Source organism: Globicephala melas, chromosome X (assembly GCF_963455315.2).
Source record: "Globicephala melas chromosome X, mGloMel1.2, whole genome shotgun sequence".
NCBI lineage: Eukaryota > Metazoa > Chordata > Mammalia > Artiodactyla > Delphinidae > Globicephala > Globicephala melas.
In genome coordinates, this window is record NC_083335.1 from 84,881,197 (window position 1) to 84,903,657 (window position 22,461).

Genomic DNA, 22,461 nt, shown 5'->3' on the forward strand with positions numbered 1-22,461 from the left:
CCAGGACAAAGCCTGCCCAAGGGGTTACAGAACTCTGGGTTTGGCGAGGGGAGGTGGGGGAGAAGTGATATGATAGGCCCTTCCTAGACTCAGTGCTCGCCATGGGAACCGACCAGGGTTGGGTGGGTAGTGGAGTAGGGGATGAAGAGTAATGAAAGAATTAAAGGGAACCTGAGGCTCCCCCCTTCTCCAGCTTCCACGGCTGTGGGAGAATTCTTAAGGGGCAAAGCCAGCTCCACTCCCCACACCTCTGCCCTCCCCTAAACCCTCAAGCTGCCCTTGGATGGTTCAGAAATTCTTCCACTAGTCTTGCAGATGGAAGAAGTCTGCCCTCTTTGAATTCCTCCTCACCTTTATCTTCCTCCCCGCTTTCTTCTTCCTCTAAAGGTAGGAAATCTGAGATCTTGAATCCACCAGGTTTCAGAAATGGGAAGGAGTAGCCACCTCTATTCTAGGCTTTGATGTACAAGAGTTTCTAATTACTCCTTTGGAAACAGCTTTAAACACCACGGACAGTTTTGAGTTGTGCTTTTTTTTTTCCTGGAGAGAAAGTTCTAGAGGACGAGGGTGACCCAGTGGGATCCCAGTTGGAAAAGGTTACATATTGTTGCCTCCATTGTATAGATGAGGAAACTGAGGCTCAGAGGTGAGGCATCTTGCCCGGGTTCTAGAGCAGATCTATCTGATTATTAAATTTTTGCTTCTTCCATTGCCATTGGCCAGGACTTGGTTTGCACTGGGAACTGGGCAGAACCAAATTTTAAAATTGAGAGGGAGATCCTGCCCATCAGGATCGTAGTGTGTGAGTTGTGTGCATGGAGAATGGGGAAGTCTGACCATCAAGTACTCTCTTGATCTAATATTATGTTGATTGAACTTTTAAAAAAAAAATAAGTGATTGAACAAATAACTCTCTCACACATTCACCACACTCAGCCTCACACCAAGCTTTTTCCCACCTCAGGGTCTTTGCACTGGCTGTTTCCTCTGCCTGGAATGCCCTTCTCCTCAAATATTCACATGGTTGATTCCTCTCTCTTTAGATCCAGAATAACGGTCACCTCCTCTAAGTGGCTTTCCTTGAACATTCCATCTTAATGTCACTTCCCCTCAGCACATCATAGCACTTATCATGATCTATGACTATCTTTTTAAAAAATTAATTAATTTTATTTTTTGGCTGTGTTGGGTCTTTGTTGCTGCACGCAGGCTTTCTCTTGTTGGGGCGAGTGGGGGCTACTCTTCGTTGCCATGCACAGACTTCTCATTGCGGTGGCTTCTCTTGTTGACGAGCACGAGCTCTAGGTGCGCGGGCTTCAGTAGTTGTGGCACGCGGGCTCAGTAGTTGTGGCTCGTGGGCTCTAGAGTGCAGGCCCAATAGTTGTGGAGCACGGGTTTAGTTGCTCCGCGGCATGTAGGATCTTCCCGGACCAGGGCTCGAACCCGTGTCCCCTGCATTGGCCGGCGGATTCTTAACCACTGCGCCACCAGGGAAGTCCTATAACTATCTTTTGTTTTGATTTAATTCCTTGTTTCTTGTGTGTCTTCTGCCCTAGAATGTTGACCTCAGAAGACCAAGAATTTTTGTTGTTTTTTCCCCACTGCCTTATCCCTAGCCCCTAAAGTAGTTCCTGGTAAAAATATCTGTGGAAAGAAAAAAGGGCAGAAGGAAACAAAGAAGTACAGGCTAAATGACCGAGGGAATAAATGAATGTATACCTATAAGGTTAAATAAATGAAATGGGAATAAAAGGGACTTTGGGGAAAAAGGACCCCAAATTCCCACATTTGGAATATAAAGGAAGTAAGATTTAAAGAAACAAAAAGACAGTTATTTTATTTTTGTTTAAAAATCCTTGAGTGAGGAGAACTGAGAAAGTTTGTATAAAAAGGTCCCCTACTATTGCTAGGGTGAGTATTGGGGGGGCAGTCAGAGACAACAGCATTGAAGGGGTGGGTGGAGAAGAAACAGGGCTTAGGGGCCTGGAAGTGGAGGGTGGCGAGCAGGGCTGCCAAGGGAGTGAGCACAGAACAGTGAGGGGGGTGGTGACTCAGTCGTCCCATTCATCATCCTCATCGTCATCGCCAGCCTGGTCCTCCCCTTCGTCTAGAGGGAGAGAGAGAGTAGAACTCAGGATGGGCAGGAGGGTTCAAAAGCCCTAGGGAGGGGGGTTACTAGGACCTGGGAGGTTGGGGCTCAGGATCCTGGGGGACTGAGATCTCATGCTTGGAAATTAGATCTGGGGCCTGTGTGTTGGATGAAGAAGGGACCCCCTCAGAGGAGGGAGATTTAGGGGCAAGGTAGGGACTATAGCTGGGGTCTGGGTTCTAGTTGGAGTTGAGGTTAATATTATTGTCAAAAATGTGTGGTTAGTTGGGATATTATTGTCATACAAAGGGTTGATTTTAACAGACTTATCACTTAATGGGGTGGATTTAAATATTAGCCAAGGTGGAGGAAATTACAATATTATGGTTTCATAATGGGTTAAGGTTAACATTGTTGACACGGAATGGGGTTAATGATGATGTCATGGTCAAAAGATGAGGTTCGTTATGATATTGTCATGTAATGGATTCATGTTTATCTTGTGAACAGACTCTGGGGTTGATGTTAGTATTATTGTCAAAGTTGGAGTTAATTATATTATTGTCACATAATAGGTTGAGGTTAATATTATCCTCATATAATTGTCATATAATGACAATATTGTTGACACATTAAGGGATTAATGTCAACATTATTGTAAAAGATTGGGTTAGTTATAATATTATCACATAATGTGTTAAGGTTACTCTGTTGACACATGGAGTTAGAGTCAATATGATGGTCAAAGATGGGGGCTCCTTATAATATTATCATCACATAGCGGCTAATGTTAATACTATTGAACATATGGGATTAATGTTAATACTATTGTCAAAGATAGATGGAGTTAATCATATTACTGTTACATAATGACAGTTAACGTTGTAGAAAAAGAGACTGATAAAAGATTCATGTTCATGCTCTCATCAACATATGGGCTAATGTTACTATTGATGGTGGCTGTTAGGGGTGTTTTTAGGCTGACACTAGCTGGGAACCAGGGTCGGGGTCCTGGCAGGATGGGCTCCGAATGGCAGGCTCTCAGGGGAGGGGGAGCTCTTACCCGAGGAGTGGATGGCTCTGCTTCTCTTCTGCATCACGTGCATCAGGGCCCCCACCAGCCCCTCGGAGCTCTGAGGTGGCGGTTGCAGCGCTGAGCTCTCTGGGGCCCCAGGGGTCTGCAGCAAGCAGGGTCCAGCACACAAGGCTCAGGGCCTGTGAGAGAAGTGCTTCTCCCCGCCCCTCATCATCCTTTCTCCTCCCACACACTCCAGTCTCCCCACCAACCTCCCAACCCTATCACTCAACCCCCAAATCCTGGGACCCCCATCAGTCTCGGCCCTGGCCCCCTAATATCCTGACTTGTGCAGCACACCCCAGAGTCCCAGTCCCCCAATCCTCCATCACGCCGGCCCTCACCTTGTTCAGCTGAATTCCCTGCCGGATTTGATCCAAAAGCGCCCCCCGACCCCCACCAGGGGCCAGGCCCCCCACAAGCCCCAGAGGAGGAGGGGGTGGGGGAGCGATCGGTCCGACCCCAGAGCTGGGTGGTGGCGGTGGTGGTGGTGGTGGCGGAGGCAGGGGCGGCCCCCCAGCTCCAGGGGGGGGAGGGGGCGGTGGTACAGAGCGTCCAGTGGCTGGAGGGGGTGGTGGCGGAGGGCCCCCTCGGCCCGGTGGTGGGGGTCCCCGGGGAGTTGGCGGGGGAGGAGCACCTCCCGAAGGTACAGGGGGTAGTGGGCCAGAGCGACCCTTGTTACTCCCCACAGCTGGGGGCCGGGGGGGCTGGTTCCCTCCTCGGGATGGTGGTGGGGGCGGTGGAAGCGGCTCTGAGGGGGAAAGATAACACAGAGCTATTATTATAGTTTTCTTTAGAGCCTCAGTTTTGCTCATTTGTAAAATGGGTATCCTAACCGACCAACTCCCAATTTGAGCGGTATAGGGGTTTCCATGAGGACTGAGTGCCTGCAATGTATCTCTTAGAGATCAGCTACCAGGGTTGGAGAAGAAGGGGGTGTCCAGAAAGAGGGGGGCTCACCCTGGCGCCTCATCTCCTTCCGCACAGCCTCCAGCCCACCCTGGTTCTCAATGAAGTCATAGATAAATTTGGAGGTCTCCGCGTCAGTGAGCTGGGCCTCACTGATTCCAGCCCTGGAGAACAGGCTCCGCAGATCTGGGTCCAGATTGTTCACCTGCCCAGGAGGTAAAAGGCCGGGGCAGGGGTGTGAGAATAAGGTGGGGAGGGAAGGGGCACAGATTATCATGGGGTCCACCCCAGAGAGGGATCTAAGAGGGGTGTGGGAAGGGTGGGGTCTGGGGAGTAGGTCTGGAGCAGTGGACTATGGAAAGGTAGGTGGGAGTTGAGTGGGGTCCAGGGGACTTTGGAGTTACTCACGTCAAATCCATTCTGGGGGTCCCACCCCACGTGGCTGACATGTCTGGGGGAGGTGAGGAGACCCCAGTGAAGCCCCACGGCCCTTCCTTCCCTCTCTTCCTAGTGAAGCCCTCTTGCCCTCTCCTGCCCAGAGGGACTCTGAGGGGCCAGAATTAACGTATGAGTCTTAAGTGAATGAAGGAGTGAGAGCAGTAGTTATGGAACTAGAAGGGGTCCATAGTTTGTGGTACCCATCTGTCCGCCCAGCCCTCTTTCCACCATCCATCCACCCATCTATTTGCCCACGTAGCCATTCACATTCACCTGTAGGACCATTGATCTATATACATTTGTCTCCCCACTCATCTGTCCACACACATCTATTTACCCATTTGTCCACCAATCTGTCCTAACCCACACTTGTCCATCCACCCATCCATCTACCCATGTGCCCATCTTTCCATCCATTCACTCACTTGACTACCCATTCAACCACACACTTCTGTCCATTTACCCATTGAACTGTCCATTCATCCATATATCTGACCACCTATCCATCCCCATCCACCTTGTCTGTGAACAAATCAGCCTATATACCTATCAGACCACATACTCATCCACTCACCCATCCATCTACCTACCCATTTCCCATTTACCCATCCATTCATTCTCCAATCCACCCATTCATTCATTCATCCAATTATCCATCTACCCACCGATCCACTCACCCACCAGCCCACCCAGGGTGGGACTAGGGTGGGACTAGCTTGAGGTGAGTGAGGAGCAAAATTTCAGGAGGCATTCACTCTCTGAGTCATGAATTGTAGTTGCATGGCCCGGAGAGTGACTGCCTCTGTAAAAGTTGGGAACCTTGGTGCCTTTGGTGCCTCTCCCTAGTCCCCGGCTTTGAACCCACCCACCTACCCATCCACTCATCTACCTACTCCCCCACCCACCCATCCATTTTCCCATCCTTCCATCCACTCAACTATCCTCCTATCCACCTGCTCATCTGCTCCCCCACCCCCAGGATCTGTGGGCCCACTGGGGAGAGATTCTCACTTGAATCCACTGGGTGCACCAATATCAGCCTTGCTGATCTTTTTCTTCCCTGAGCGTTTCTTATCACCTGGACCAGGCCCAGGTGCAGGGAGCCCACGGTATCGTGAATTCGTGATGTCTGGGTTCTGGATGTCCACTGTCACCAGCCCCAGGGACAGTGAGCCAGCTGCTGGGCCTGTGGGGAAAAATGGGTGAATGGGCCACTGACCCATTTACCTACCAACCAGAGCATAGGAGCAAGAGACAGGAAGATGGTTGAGGGAATCTGTGTGTTTGATGGTCATGGAGGGAGTGGATGAGGGGTCCAGATAGGGTTTATGGAGAAGCGGCTGGGTGGGTGCCACAAACCATCCATACATTCACTGATTAATTAATTAATTTATTTACTCATGCTTATCACTTAAGTACTGACTCATTTATTCACTGGCTCATCGACTAATTTGTTAAATTATTTGTTCACTCATTCAATAGTTACTTTCTTCACCGATTGAAATGTTGTCACTTATTCATTTATTCACTACCGAATTCATTCAATCACTCATTCATTAATTAATTTATTCAATCATCCATCCATGTATTCATCCATTTATCCACATACCCACTCACCTATACATCTCTACACCCACTTATACATCTATCTATATTTTCATCCTTCCATCAATTCATGCCCCCGTTCAACCATCTTTCCACCACCAATCCATCCACCCACACATTCACCCACTTATTGCTGCACCCACCCACCTGCTCATCCATCCACCCACTCCCCACCTGTGTATCCATTCACCCCCCCACCACCTGCCCATGTAGAGACACAGGGAAGAATAGCACTCACCCCCTTGGTCTCCACCTGGGTGTGGGGGCAGGGGTGGGAGCCCTCCTCTTCTCTCTGGGAAGACGGAATGGGTAGAGAGCTATCGCAACCCTGCCACAGGCTCCTGGGCTAGCCCCTTCTTACTCTTCCTTGCACTAGAGGACTCACCTTCATTGGCTGGCACTGGTGGAGAGGGGAGCTGGCGCCTGTCTGTGGAGAGACAGGTGGACTGGGAACCAGAGCGATGAGAGGGGCTTTTCCAGCTCCCTACTCTTGCGCTCACTTCTGCTCAACCTCTTTTCCTCCCCCAAGGCCTCCTCACCTCCGCTTTGCCTCTGATTTCGTTTTTGTATCTTCTCCTGCACCAGGGTCCGGAAGGCCTGGGCCTCACCCTCGTCTGCGAAGTTCAGCCCCGCTTGGCAGTCCTGCACGTGCGTGGGGGGGTCAGTGGCCTTCCAGGCCCCCCCCACATTTCCCGTCTCCTCCCTGCACCCCAACTGAGGCCCAGGGGTTAGGTGGTCACTTACATCTCCAGCGAAGGTGTGGAAAAAGGGGGTGGGAGTGGAGTAGACCAGCTGTGAGTACAGCTCCTGTTCCCAGAGCAGCCGGCCAGCCTGGAGAAGTGGGGAACACACTGGCACTGAGGCGTGCCCTGGGTGGCAGGCCTCTGTTTTCTGGACAGGGAACATGGTATACAAACTTGGGGCCCAGGGATCTGATTTGGAGATTTCCAGCTCTGCATCGGAGAGTTGGGGGTCTAGGTGTCAGATGTGGAGGGTTGGGGTACAGTATGGGAATCAGACACTTCAGTGAGAGATTTGGATTTGGGGTCCAGGGCCCTAGATGTGGAACTTGGGGGCTTGAATTTGAGGATTTTGGACTCTAGTCCTAGGAAACTGAGCCCATTCATAGAATCATCCCAAATCCCCCCTTTTATGGGGGCCTTCATTTGGGCAGGTAGGGCTCCAGGATTAGGAGTTGGGGTTGAGATTTGAGGTTCAGACATATAGACTTGGGAGGTTTTTCTGGAGGTGGGTTTAGCCAACGTATGTGCAATTTGAGGTTTGTGGAGCAGAGTTATGGCTTAGGGGTTTAGTCAATATTTTATGGCCCTGGGATCTTGATGTGGTCCTACTGGATCTACCTTTATGGTTTAGAAGGATGAATTTGGGGTTTATGCTTAGAGAGTTTAGGTTGAGGATTTGTGGAACAGATTTATGACTTAGGAGCTAGGCAGAATTCTGGAGTTCAGGAGTTTTGATGGGCGATTTCTGAGACCCAAAATGTTGAGTTTCGAACAGATTGGAGGTTCAGGTAAAAATACAGTACTCATTTTTTTGGAGTTTGTGGAACAGATCAGACTTAGGAGGTATACTAATATTGGGGGTTATAGATCTTGACATGAAGACTCTGGGGTCAGTCATCACGGACTTAGAAAGACAAACCAGAGGTTGACATTTGGATGAAGTCTTTGGTTCTGGGGCTCAGGGGTTCATTGATCTGCCTGAGGGCTCAGGGCTATGGACACAGCTCTGGGTTTGTCGGTTGAAAACTGGGTTGTCTGTCCAGTGGGGGGCGGGGGTCACCTGAAGGCCGTAAAGGCGAATGAAGTAAGACTTCTGGGGGTTATCCTTCACGAAGCACACAGCCCCACAATGTTCCTTGGTCCAGTGCTCGGCTCCACGGGGCAGCGCCAGGTACAGCTGAACAACCGCGGTGGCCAGCGTCTGGGAGGGGAGAGCAGGACTCAGTGGAATCTGGTCAGGGGCAGCCAGAGGGTCTGGGAACCAGACCTGGTCCTTCCTTGCCCATGGCTGTCATGGCTCTGAAGGAAGAGCTGCAGCCAGAGGGAAACTGAATGGACATCGAGATCTTCCTGGGATTGGTGAATGGGGGTAAGTGGATTCTAGGAGAGATGATGGAGAGGAAGAGGAGGAGGGGAAGAAAGAGAAAGAGAGGAGGATGGGGAAGATGAGGAGAGAGGAAGGAGGGGAAAGGAGGAGAGGGGGAGAATGGGGAAGATGAAGAGGCGGAAGAGGAGGAGGAGAGGAAGAAGAGGAAAGGGAGACAGGGAGGGCCAGGAGATCCCCAGCTCACCCAGCATTTCCGTCCGAGCATCTCAAAGAGTCGCTGGTTCTCATGGTCCTGGAGGAGGGTGGAGGGTATGTTCTGCTGAACCCCGGGTCCTCCACGGCCCCCAGGCCTGCCTCCCGAAGGGCCCCCACTCATGGTGCCTCCTGCCCTTGTCCTCTCCGGCTAGGCTCTGAGTGCAGGGTAAGAAGAGGAACTTTCGCAGCGAGCAGGGGAACAGGAAGTGCAAAAAACCACAAGGGAAACAAGTCCTCCAGGGGCCCCTCAGTGGGCCTGGCCTCCTCCTCCTCCCTTAGACTGGGGCCCTCCTCCATTTGACTGGTTAGACCCATGTTTTGGACCAGCTCATGTCCTCCTCCTTTTTTCTTACTGTCTGGGGCCCATCTCCCTCTAACTAGCTCGGGCCCTCCTCCCCCTGGTTGGCTGGCAGCAAGAGCTAGGCCACTGCAGCATTTTTGCAGTGTGGCGGGGAGCAGTCATGGGCTGGGCGGCCTCCTTCCTCCCCAAAGCATCTAGTTAGTCTGGGCCCGAGGTCCAAGGCCCCTAGCGCTGAAGGGTTGCTGTGCTAAAGCTTTTCCTTTAATTACACAGCGAGCGCCTGGGATCCCACCCCTCTCCTGAGACCCCAACAACTTGCTCGCACCCAGCTCATCTTCCCCATCCCTACTCCTGCCTCCCTGCAGCTCCCAAATTACTTGCTGCTTATCATCCCCTTTTTGTAAGAAACGGATTTTATAGCATATATAAATGCCTAAACAACATTTTGTTTAGTTGCTGTTGCCTTTGAACTTTTGAAAGTATGTGATATTTGGAGACTTGTCTTTCCCCCCACTCAACATTCTATTTTTATCTAACAAACATTCATGTAGCACTGAACGTGTGTGTCAGGCACTGTTCTGAAATATTGACTCATTTAAATACTGACTCATTGAAATCCTCACATCAGCCCGGGGGACACACACAATTTTTACCGTGCCCATTTGATGGAGGGAAACTGAGGCACAGAGTGGTTAAATGATTTCCCCAGTAGTCCTAGCTAGCAAGTGGTAGAGCCCAGATTGCATGCCAGGCAGGCTGGGTACAGAGTGTGCACTTTTCGTCAGGATGCTCCACGCCTGCTCTGTTACTAAGATTCATATTTGCCTGTTACTGCTATATAGTATTCTATTGTGTTACTGTACAATTTGTTCATATTCTCCTCTTAACAGACATCTGAGCTGATTCTGGCTTTTGTGGTTGGCAGCAAGGCTGCTGTGTTCCCTCCTGTATGCATCTCCTGGTCCACGTAGGCATGCACACTCAGGATGGGAATTGGGGCGTTGTAGGGTTTGCGTAGCTCTAACTTTGACAGACTGTTTCCCCAAGTGAATGCCAGCTCGGTCCCCACTCCTCCCTGGGCCTGTTGCCTGTTTGGAGACGTGAAGTTCTCAGGTACGCATACAGCAGCTTGGGGGAGCTGAGCATGTCTGGGGTGTGCCTGGCATTCCCAGGTACCTGAAAGGAAACAGCACATCTCAAGGTAGGACCCACAGTCCTACCTGGAAACCTGTATGGCTCCCACACCTGCAGGTGCCAAGCTTCTCTCCTAAGCCTAGGCTCAAGGCCCCTTCTGGTGTGGCAATTCCAACCTCCCTCCCTCCTTTCTCTGTTCACAACCCAGCGAATGGTGCTCCCAACTTACCGGGTGATTTCATACCTCCCGGCCTGGAGCCCCTTCCAGCCTGTTCATTAGGGCAAGGTCCTGCTTTTTCCTTAGGAAGCCACTGCATTCATTCATGTTGACACTGTTCATTGAGCTCTCACTGTGTGCCAGGCGTCTCTTCAGTATCTGGCACTAACTAGACACTCAATAAATGTTTCTTGAAGGAATGAATGAGGGGTTAATGTCTAATTTGATTTAGTGTTTTCTGATCTTTAGCTAAGTGCCTCACACTTATGTACTCATTTCATGGGCACAGACGACCCCCTGAGGTAAGCACTCCAGCTATCTACATTTTACTGATAGGGAAGCTGAGGCCCAGAGAAGCTTAGCTAACTTGCCTGAGGTCACACAGCTTGTGAGTGGTGGAGCTGAGGCCAATTATGTGAGAAATGGTTCCTAAACTGTTAAATGCCACATGGGGCCCCAGAAAAAATTATTCTGCTCCTTCTCTGTCTTTTGTTCTCCTTCTTTCTCCGCTCCTAGATCTGTCCCCTTTAAGTCTACATCAGGGGGCTTTAAACCTCTGCTACATTTGCTGGTTATTTTGTAAATTAACATTTAAAAGTTGTATATTTCCTGTTCTTCTAAGGAGCAGACAGGTTTAAAACTTATATTTTTCTCCAAATGAAAAACCTAAAGTAGATTTTTATTATTTTAGTCCCTAATAGAATGAGTTTCCCCACCCTGGAAAACAGTGATTTATTCATCATTTTACAATCATTTTTCATCTTATTCAGATTATTGAATTGCTCTGGTGACCTGCACTAATAATTTGGAGCTGGTTTATTTTACTTTTATTTGTTCCCATCAACTCTTGCTTTTCTGTACTGGATGACAGTATTTGGTGAGGTGATGACCTCAAAGGTAATTTGCTCTCCTGGACCTTCAAATAGATTAAAAAAGAACAAAAACCCTAATCTAGCTTTTCTGGTTGTTCTAAGCAGGAGAGTGGATTGAATACTTACAAGTCAGCCCACCACAGAGGGGAGCAAAAGTTTTAACGTACTTCTTAGTAATCCAGTGAATACCCAGGAACCCCCAAGAACCAGGATATGCCTAATAACTTACACCCACCTGATGCTCCCCCATCACCTCTCTCTGCCAACCCCCAGGGATCACCAGACAGAGAGTCATTTCCTGTTTATATCTTGTGCTTATTTTGCTTTATTTTGAGGGGATATTGCTTACAAGATTCTGACTGCCATGCCTCAAGTCCTGAGTAGGTAATAAGACATTGTCAGTTATAAGACATGGGAGTGTCTTCCACACCCCAGTCACTGCCACGCGGTTGAACCCACGGAGGAGATATAGGAATGGGCAGGGTCCTGCTGAAATCGCGCACAACTGAGATTGGGACTTGAACCCACAGGCTGGGACTCGAACCCAGCCAAAACCCAGATTGGGACTTGAACCCACTGTCTTTTAATTGAGATCACACACCTGGTCTCAGAACTTAATGAAGCTCAGGTTCTTGATGTCTCCTTACAGAAAGAATTCAGTGAGAGACAAAGTGATAGGTAAGAAGTGGATTTATTTAGAGAGAAACACACTCCACAGACAGAATGCGGTCCATCTCAAAAGGCAGGAATGGCCTTAGGAGAAGCACTCTACAGAGTGTGGGCCATCTCAGAAGGCGAGAGGCCCCGAAATACAGCGTGGTTAGTTTTTATGGGCTGGGTGATTTCATAGGCTAATGAGTGGGAGGATTATTCCAACTGTTTGGGGGAAGGGGCGGGGATTTCCAGGAATTGGGCCACCACCCATTTTAGACCTTTTATGGTCAGCTTTGGAACTGTCATGGCGCTGATGGATGTGTCATTTAGTGTATGCTAACGTATTACAATGAGCGTATAATGAGGCTCAAGGTCTACTGGAAGTTGAATCTTCCACCATCTTGCACCTAGTCGGTTCTAGTCAGTTTTTGTCATGTCTTATGGCTATGCCATTCTTTTAAAAGTTATGCCCTGCTCCTTTCCCTCCTGTTTCACTACCGCTGTCCTCAAAGGCCAAACTGAGGCCAAGGTGGCAAAATTTTCCTTTGCCATGCCATCCTTCTCCTCCCCCTTCCTTCCTGCCCCTCGTGGTCCTCCCTACCCCTGACTGAGGGGTGCTTCCTGGGGACAGGCCTAAGGAAACAGCAGTTCCCAACCCTTGGACCCAATGCTCCCTTTTCATAAGAAACATTTTGGGAGGCCTCTTTTTACCATCCAGAAATGACAATCATGGATGTTACGAGCCTTGGTGGTGTGGAGCTGTCCCCCAGCATCTCAGGCCCCTGCCTATTCAATGCCAAAGCACCTCCATCATTGTGATAACCAAAGTCTGCCTACCAGGAATTCCCCAAACACTTCCAGGGCAGGCAGGAACCGGACCCTCGTCTGCCTTGTTCATTGCCATACCTCCACCACCTAGCATAAGACCCTGCATGCAAAAGCTCAATCAATATTTGTTGAATAATCGTTGTACGGTCTAGATATCTATGCTGTGATTTACTGCCCTCTTCCCACTGGGCTCCCCTGTCCTCTCTTCACCTCCCTGCATGGGGAAAGAGGGAAGAAAAACAGCTCAGAGTGTGCAGGGGCCAGCCCCTCCCACAGAGATGTCTACACTGTTCACTGATGCTATGGGCAAATGGGTGCTTTAGGGGCCCTCAGGAGAGGGGCTGATTTCTAGTCCTGGTCAGGATGGAGTGAGGACAGGGTGGGCACAGAAAAGCAGAGACGACTGTAGAGATACGAATTGCTCAGTGGATAGAACCAGATTCTGGAGCCCTACAGCCTGGCTCTGGCTCTGGCACTTACCAGCTGTTTAAAGTCTGGTAACCCCTCAGTGCCTCAGTTCTCTCACCCATAAAGTGGAGATAATAATAGTAGTGACTATTGGGAAGATTAAATGAGATAATTCATCTGATGAGGGCAGAGCTTAACACGTTATAATTTTGCATTGTTGTTTGTTTTCATGGAATAGCTGAGTAACTTGGATGAATTAACTATCCTTCCCTCAGTCTAGCATTCTCCCCACTCCTGCACCAATCCTCTCCTCACCCTCCTCCATCAGACGTTCAGGTCCCACCACCATTGGTGGATGGTCAGAGACCGAACACGGCCACCTTCCCACTGCCCTTTCTCTACTTTTCCTTGCTGCAAAGTCCAGCTCAGAGATCCATTGTGTGGGCCCAGCTAGACTCTTCCAGGGCCGTGACATGTTCCTGGAGACCTCCCTGCCAACCTCGGAGGTCCCACCCACCACATGTTTCCTGCCCTACTCCTCCCACCTGCACGGGAAAACACTGTGCCAGCCAGCTCTCTCCTTCCCTTCTAGGTTTGTGCTGCTAACCTCGGACCAGCCGGGGAGCTAAAGGTCCCCTCCTGGTCCCTACACTGCCCACAACATCAAAGTCACCACCAACTTTCCCTAAATGGGTACTCCCTACCCCCTACCCCGATCTGTGACCCCAAGTGTCTACTTCCCAGTCTGTGACACCAGAAGAATACACACCCGAATGTGCGTGACTCTAAGAGTTTCAACTTTCCGGTCAGTGGGTCCCAAGGGCCGCCCACTTCCTTGACTGTGTGAGCCCAAGACTGTTAACAGGGCAGTCTGGAATGGACCACTGCGGGCGTGGGGAGGAACGCAAAATGGAACTGTCGCCCAGGATCATACCACTGCGGAGGGGGTGGCCATCTTGCAACATACCATTTTGTTTGTGGGGGAGGGATAAGACGGCTGCCTCATTCCCTAATGGAGAGGGGAGTGTCACAATTCTGCTTGTCCCAAGATGATTCCCACCTGCTTCGGGCGAGCCTCACTCTGTGGTCTCACCCTCAGCCTTCTCACATCTGCCATCTTAACCACTTTCACCACCCCCTCGATTCCTTAATTTCGAAGCAGCTCGTGACGCACCGAAGCCGGCAATTGGCTCACAGGTGGGGAGAGCAGGAGACCGCCGTGGCCTCTGATTGGTCGATGACCGAGTTCTCGTCCTTGTTGTTCTTTGAAGCTACGCGAGTTCGGAGAATAATATAGTCCCGCCTCCGCTCCCTTGCTCCGGGCTCCCATTAGTCATGGGTTCGAGGCATGCGCAGTAGATGCCAGTCCAGTGTTCCGGGCCACTTAAGCCGGGCTTTGGGGATTTCGGGTGGTGGGTTTGAATACAGCCTCAGAAGTTCAGATTGTTCAAGTGTAGGAGGGGCAGAAGGTGGAGTTTACTGTTGGGGTTTTCTAAGATCATACATCAGGGCGTGGCGCCTCGTGCACTGGGCGTTACAATCGTAAACTCTGTAACTCACCCGCTAGGATTTTCATGCCTGTGCCGTGGTTCTTCGTTCATTTATTCTATACTCAAAATAAAAAGCGTTCTTTGAGTTAGGGTTTTAGGAAAACTCTCAAAAGTTACTTTATTTTTTTAATTAAAAATTTATTATTTTTTAATTTTTAAATAAATTTATTTTATTTATTTGTTTTTGGCTGCATTGGGTCTTTGTTGCCGCGTGCAGGCTTTCTCTAGTTGCAGTGAGCTACTCTTCGTTGCAGTGCACGGGCTTCTCATTGCGGTGGCTTCTCTTATTGTGGAGCATGGTCTCTAGGTGCACTGGCTCAGTAGTTGTGGATCACGGGCTCAGTAGTTGTGGCGCATGGGCTTAGTTGCTCCGTCATATGTGGGATCTTCCCGGACCAGGGCTCAAACCCGTATCCCCTGCATTGGCAGGTGGATTCTTAACCACTGTGCCACCAGGGAAGCCCCTCAGAAGTTACTTTAATAAAATTAAATCCTGCCGCAGTAGGACGGGCACCGTGGGGTGTCTGGCTCTCCCAAGACCGTAAATCGCAGAGTGAACATCTTGTGGTCTTCGAATACGATGTACTAAAATTATTAATTTTACTGACAAAACAGGTACAAAGCTTACAGCAGTTAAAAGCCCTAACTGGCGAGGCCTTTGACAAAACGTGTTTAAGAGAATAAACACTTTACCCAGTATTCAATGTGCAAAGTGATGGTTTTGGAGCATTAGGCCTGCTCAGATGGGACAGGATTGCTATGTTGACATGTGTTATTTAATATACATCATAGGCAATATAGCCAGTTACCGATTTTAAAGTCTGCAACTTTTACATTATATATGTAAATTAAAATACAAATATAGATTACATGAATTATAAAAAATATGAATAAATACATGATTCATAGGGATATAGATATAGATGATATAGATGGAGCAGTGGGGCCCCTGTTCACTGCCCTGAGTCAGTCACATGCTGAAAGGGAGGGGACGGTTTTGGGGGGTTTTTTTAATTTATTATTTTTTTTTTGCCGTGCCGCGGCACTTGTGGGATCTTAGTGCCCGACCAGGGATTGAACCCAGGCCATCCGCAGTGAAAGTGTGGAGTCCTAACCATTGGACCGCCAGGGAATTCCCTGGAGGAGACTGCTGATAATTTAACACAGTGCCCCAAATTTTAGGAAGGCTGATCCCTGAGTCCCCTGCTTTCACCAGATAGGACAAGTTTCCCTTAATTCGCTTGGAAATTCCAAGTCTATGCCCAGCACTGCCTCCACTGCTGAAAACACAAGCTGGCCTTTGTATCAGCTCTGATCCTAGGAAGATTGTTATTGTAAGTGTGTACATGGGCACTTGGGGTGCTGGGTAGAACAAATCAAAGGGTTGGTTAAAGTGTAGGCCCTTGGTCATTACTGAATGTTTCTTTCTGATGGTGACTGGATTTGTAACATACATACTTCAATTTAATATCTCCACTCAGGGGCCATAGATAGAGAGGGGTGAATTGTTTTTGTTTGGGATCTTGCCCTAATGGTTATAGTATGGTATAACCCAACATGCAATAAGCTATATAGTCTCTATTACAGAAATATACCCCGAAGTGACACAATTAAAGAAGACAGAGGGAAACAAAAGAAGATCTTTAGCTTATGAATAAAAAGATGAGCCTATTTGAATAAAATAAAATGCTTTTTTTAAAAAACCTCCAAAAATATGGCTTGCACTGTATGTCTGGAGCCCTTTAAATTATACAGATTTCATCATCATCAACTTGTTTATACCCTGATTATAGGCAACTTGAAGAGAAAAAGAGTTTTTTGTTTTTAATCTGCTAAGTTTGGCAATTACGGGAGAACCCACTGTGTGTGTTTATAATCTTATAATCACTAGAGCGTTCAGAAAATTGGGTGATAAAGGTGTACATATGCATAGTGTTAGCATAGCTTGTGTGAGTGCTACAAGTTGGACAGGAAGCTTTAAAAACTTCTTTGAGGGACTTCCCTGGTGGTCCAGTGGTAAAGAATCCGCCTTACAATGCAGGAGACGCGGGTTCCATCCCTGGTCAGGGAACTAAGATCCCACATGCCGCGGGGCAACTAAGCCCGCGTGCCACAACTACTGAGCTCGAGCGCCTGGACGACAGCCCGCGTGCTGCAAACCACAGAGCCCACGTGCCCTGGAGCCTGCGCGCCACAACTAGAGAAGAGAAAATCGTCGCACCACGACTAGAAAGAAGCCTGCACACCACCATGAAGAGCCTGCATGCTACAACTAAGACCAGACGCAGCCAAAAATAAATCTTTAAAAAAATATATATATAGTAAAAACTTCTTTGTTGCCAACAATGGTCTTTTTAAATCAAAGTAAAATCTATTTTTGTTTTTTGGCCGCTGTGCACGTCATTCGAGATCTTAGTTCCCCGACCAGGGATCGAATCTGTACCCCCCTGCAGTGGAAGCGCAGAGTCTTAACTACTGGACCGCCAGGGAAGTTCCCACAAAATCTTTTAAAGAAATGAAACTTTTTGATTTTCTTTGATTTATGACTAAAAGGTATTTTGTCAATGTTTAAGAGTATTTAGGCAGCTGGGTGGGGGGGGGCAAGCTACATGATGGAATGGGGCAGCAAGACACAGGCCCAGGACATTCTGGGGAGCAGGGATTAAAAAAAGAGAAAAATATTCATCCTTTCCAAGCTTTTTTTCCCTGATAATTAGTAACAGTCTTATCAAAGACAGATGAACTCCTTATGTAAAATTTTGATCATAAAAAAATTATAGCAGTGCCGGGTATTCGGCAATGAGTGAGGCCAGTTACCAAACAGGATCGCTCCTCCCTCCCCAAATCTCTGAATACCTGCTTGTGATATCCCTGAAGGTCCTAATGGTTTGGATTTCACAAAGGGTAACAGTAGATGCCAGGCTACAGTCCAGTTAGTGGCTAGACAGCTTCTGAGTCTCATCCCAAAGATTTATTCTCCCAAAAGAAATAAACCTTGTACTCAAATCAAAACAAGTAAATGGAGTAAAATATCTTGTAATGTGTTTATAACTAAATGCATTGCGTAGATTGTTTGCAAAGATGATGTTATGGACCCAATTGTGTCCCTCCAAAATTCATATATTGAAGTCCTAACCCCTAGTGTGACTGTATTTGGAGATGGGGCCTTTAAAGAGGTAATTAAGGTTAAATGAGGTCATAAGGATGGACCCTAATCCAATATAACTGGTGTTTTTATAAGAAGAGGAAGAGACACCAGAGATGCATGCGCACAGAGAAAAGTCCACATGAGGACACAATGAGGAGGCAGCCAACTTTCAACCAAGGAGAGAGGCCTCAGGAACCAAACCTGGCAACATCTTAATCTTGGACTTCCAACCTCAACTGAAAAAATACATTTCTGTTGTTTAAGCCCAATAGTCTATGGTACTCCATTAGGATAGCCCGAGCAGATTAATACAGATGGCCGCAAACATTCCTCCCCTGTCTGTAGCTGAGTCCCCTGGCAATGTGACTTTGCAGCTCCCCATCCAGAGGTGGAGTCTATTTCCTCACCCCTTGAACCTGGGCTGGCTTTGTGACTTGCTTTGGCCAACAGAATGCAACAGAACTCCCATTATGTGAAATCTAGAGCCTAGGCCTCAAGAGACCTTGCAGCTTCTGCCTGGGCCCTAGTACAGTGCTGCCCTGAGCCCTCCATGCAAGGAAGCTGGTCGGGAGGATGAGAGGGAGCGTGAAAGAGAACCAAAGCACCCCTGCTGACAGCGGCACCAACTGCCAGACATGTGAGCAAGGCCATTGGAACTTCCAGCCCAGACGATCCTTCCATTGACTGTAGCCACATGATTGAGCAGAGAGATATCCAAGAGTGGAACCACCAGCTGATCCCAGCTCAAATTGCCTACCTACAGGATTGTGAGCAAATACACTGTTGTAATTCAAAGTCACTAAGTTTTGCAGTCCTTTGCTTTGCAGCAGTAACTAAGCTGACACAGCATTCTTCTCTCCCTGCCTAGCGCTGAGTGAACCTGAACATATTCCTAAAGGGAAAACGTTTTTTGGGCAGCCAAAGGGCCAATTCTTTTCTTTTCTTTCTTTCTTTTTTTTTTTTTTTTTTGTGGTACATGGGCCTCTCACTGTTGTGGCCTCTCCCGTTGCGGAGCACAGGCTCCGGACGCGCAGGCTCAGCCGCCATGGCTCACGGGCCCAGCCGCTCCACCGCATGTGGGATCCGCCCGGACTGGGGCACGAACCCGTGTCCCCTGCAACAGCAGGAGGACTCTCAACCACTGTGCCACCAGGGAAGCCCTCTTTTTTTAAAAAATATCTTTATTGGAGTATAATTGCTTTACAATGTTGTGTTAATTTCTGCTGTACAACAAAGTGAATCAGCTGTATGTATGCATATATCCCCATATCCACTCCCTCTTAAGCCTCGCTCCCATCCTCCCTATCCCACCCCTCTAAGTGGTCACAAAGCACCGAGCTGATCTCTCTGTGCTGTACGGCTGCTTCCCACTAGCCACCCATTTTACATTTGGCAGTGTATATATGTCAATGCTACTCTCACTTCGTCCCAGCTTCCCCTTCACGCCCTGTGTCCTCAGGTCCATTCTCTACGTCTGCGCGAAGGACAAATTCTTTCTTTCTTTTTTTTTTTTTTTTTTTTTGCGTTACTTGGGCCTCTCACTGTTGTGGCTTCTCCCGTTGCGGAGCACAGGCTCCGGACGCGCAGGCTCAGCGGCCATGGCTCACGTGCCCAGCCGCTCCGCGGCATGTGGGATCTTCCCAGACCGGGGCACGAACCCGTGTCCCCTGCATTGGCAGGCGGACTCTCAACCACTGCGCCACCAGAGAAGCCCTTTTTTTCTTTCTTTCTTTTTTTTTAAATTTTTTTTTATTTTATTTTTTTTTCGCGAAGGACAAATTCTTGTCCATAAGCCAGGGAACTCCCACACGGAGGTAGAGAAGACACTCCAGCCCCATGTCTGGGAGCCCCATTATGACACTCAACACTTGTCCACTTCAATTCTCTTTCCCCAGATTCAGAGTTCGTAGCCTTTGCTGTCTTTGAAATTGTGGTAATAACTACTGGAAATTCAAAAAAGAAAAAGGTTTTTTTTTTTTAAGCAATTATGAGCCTTCAACCAAAGAAGTGTCACTGCAAGGTTTATATCTATATTTATGTCACTTTTTATTTTATTTTATTTATTTTTAAATTTTTTGGCTGCGTTGGGTCTTTGTTGATATGCGCGGGCTTCCTTGAGCGGGGACTACTCTTCGTTGCGGTGCGCGGGCTTCTCATTGCGGTGGCTTCTCTTGTTGCAGATCAGGGGCTCTAGGGCACAGGCTCAGTAGTTGTGGCGCGTGGGCTTAGTTGCTCTGCGGCATGTGGAATCTTCCCAGACCAGGGATCGAACCCATGTCCTCTGCATTGGCAGGTGGAGTCTTAACCACTGTGCCACCAGGGAAGTCCCCTCTATCTCATATTTTGATTAAGCTTTGAATAGGTTTGTTTTTGATCAACATAAAGGCTTACATGCTAACAATACTGCCTTGAGATATTAGCTCTCAACTTCCAGCCTTTAGTTTCCTCAAGGTTATTCCCTGTGGTCAAGTGACATTTTTCATTCAGGAAAGTGGTATCACAGCAATCCTTCTAAACCTTCATTGAAATAGGAAACTGAAACACATCCCCACTTGGCAGAGGGAAAGCTAAACCACAAGGCTGAGAAATCTCCAGAAACTCAGCTAATGAGCTGAAAAGGCTTCTGACAAGCTATGTGACCTTTATATGGCCCTTCTTCAGACAAACACATGTGTATATACTTTATATGAACACTCACACAGACAAGTGCATGCGTGCTTGTGAGGACTGTTAAAACCATAGATTGGTCAGGGGCCTCGAGGTGAAAAGCCTAATTATGTGGACTGATCAAAGTAATTTGGTAGGCAACACCCCACCCTAGAGAGCCAGTTATTCTTTTAAAATAATTCAGTGAGGTTTTCACACAAGAGTTTGGGATTCGATCTTAGGCAGGAGAGGAACACCTGTAAAATTTATAGAATGTATTAGATCTGCCTAATCAAAATTCATTTACTCAACAAACATTTTTATTGAGGTATAATTGACATATAACATGATATTATTTTCAGGTGTACAACATAATGATTGGTTATTTGTATACATTGCAAAATGATAACCACAATAAGTCTAGTTACCATCTGTCACCACATAAAATTACAAAATGTTTTTTCTTGTGATGAGAACTTTTAAGATTTAAGATTTTACTTCTAGCAACTTTCAAATATGCAATACAATATTATTGATTTTAGTCACCATTCTGTACATTACATCCCCATGACTTATTTATTTTATAACTGGAAGTTTATACCTCTTGACCTCCTTCATCCACCTTCCCAACCCCCAGTCCCTCTGGCAACCACCAATCTGTTCTCTGTATCTGTGAGTTTAGTTTAGTTTGATTTGGTTGTTCGTTTTGTTTTCCAGATTCCACATGTAAGGGAAATCACATAATATTTGTCTTTCTCTGTCTGACTTTTTTCACTTAGCATAATACCCTTAAGGTCCATCCATGTTGCTGCAAATGGCAAAATTTCATTCATTTTTATGGCTGAGTAATATTCCATTGTGTATATATACCACAACTTCTTTATCCCTTCATCCATAGATGGACACCTAGATTGTTTCCATGTCTTGGCTATTGCAAACAATGCTGCAGTGAACATAGAGGTGCATATATCTTTTCAAATCAGTGTTTTCGATTTTTTTGGATAAATACCCAAAAGTGGAACTGCTGGATCACATGGTAGTTCTATTTTTAATTTTTGAGAAACCTCTATACTATTTTCCATAGTGGCTGCACCAATTTACATTCCCACCAACAGTGCACAAGGGTTCCCTTTTCTCCACATCCTCACCAACACGTGTTCTTTCTTCTCGTTTTTTTTTTCTTTAATTTTTTCTTTATTTATTTTTGGCTGGCCATGCAGCATGCAGGATCTTAGTTCCCCGACCAGGGATCAAATCCCTGCCCCCTGCAGTGGAAGCACAGAGTCTTAACCACTGGACCGCCAGGGAAGTCCCTCTTTCTTATCTTTTTGATGATGGCCATTCTGACAGATGTGAGTGAGGTGGTATCTCATTGTGGTTTTGATTTGCATTTCCCTGATGATTAGTGATGTTGAGCATCTTTTCATGTGCCTGTTGGCCATCTGTATGCCTTCTTTAGAAAAATGTCTGTTGGACTTCCCTGGTGGCTCAGTGGTTGAGAATCCGCCAGCCAATGCAGGGGACACGGGTTTGAACCCTGTTCCAGGAAGATCCCACATGCCGCGGAGCAGCTAAGCCTGTGCACCACAACTGAGTCTGCTCTCTGGAGCCTGCGAGCCACAACTACTGGGCCCACGTGCCACAACTACTGAGGCCTGCATGCCTGGAGCCCATGCTCCGCAACAAGAGAAGCCACCGCAATGAGAAGCCCATGCACTACAACGAGGAGTAGCCCCCGCTCACCACAACTAGAGAAAGCCTGTGCACAGCAACAAACAACCAATGCAGCCAAAAATAAATAAAAATAAAATCAATTTTTTTTTAAAAAAAGAAAAATGTCTATTCAGATCCTCTGCCCATTTTTTAATTGGATTGTTTGGAATTTTGCTATGGAGTTGTATGAATTCTTTATATATTTGGATATTAACCCTTTATTGGATATATAATTTGCAAATATTTTCTCCCATTCCATAGGTTGATTTTTCATTTGTTGATGGTTTTCTTTATAGTGCAGAAGCTTTTTAGTTTGATGTAGTCCCACTTGTTTATTTTTGCTTTTGGAGTCAGATCCAAAAAATCATCTCCAAGACTGATATCAAGGACTTACTATCTTTGTTTTCTTCTAGGAGTTTTATGGTTTCAGGTCTTACATTCAAGTCTTCAATCCATTTGAGTTAATTTTTGTGTGTGGTGTTAGATATTGGTCTAGTTCCATCTTTTACATGTGGCAGTCCAGTTTTCCCAACACAATGTATTGAAAAG

General features: G+C 47.4%; 1 protein-coding gene across 1 annotated transcript; it reads right to left on the minus strand.

Annotated features, from left to right (window-relative positions):
• Positions 1-1,836: 1,836 nt before the first annotated feature.
• WAS (WASP actin nucleation promoting factor) lies at positions 1,837-8,592 on the minus strand. The gene is made up of 12 exons (XM_030846708.2): positions 8,431-8,592; positions 7,920-8,060; positions 6,861-6,947; positions 6,656-6,758; positions 6,502-6,543; positions 6,355-6,408; positions 5,523-5,697; positions 4,482-4,524; positions 4,125-4,278; positions 3,509-3,915; positions 3,153-3,267; positions 1,837-2,107 (listed from the first exon to the last, which is right to left on the minus strand). The coding sequence occupies exons 1-12, from the start codon at positions 8,560-8,562 to the stop codon at positions 2,052-2,054; spliced, it is 1,509 nt and encodes a 502-aa protein (XP_030702568.1). The 5' UTR covers positions 8,563-8,592; the 3' UTR covers positions 1,837-2,051.
• Between the last annotated feature and the right edge of the window lie 13,869 nt (positions 8,593-22,461).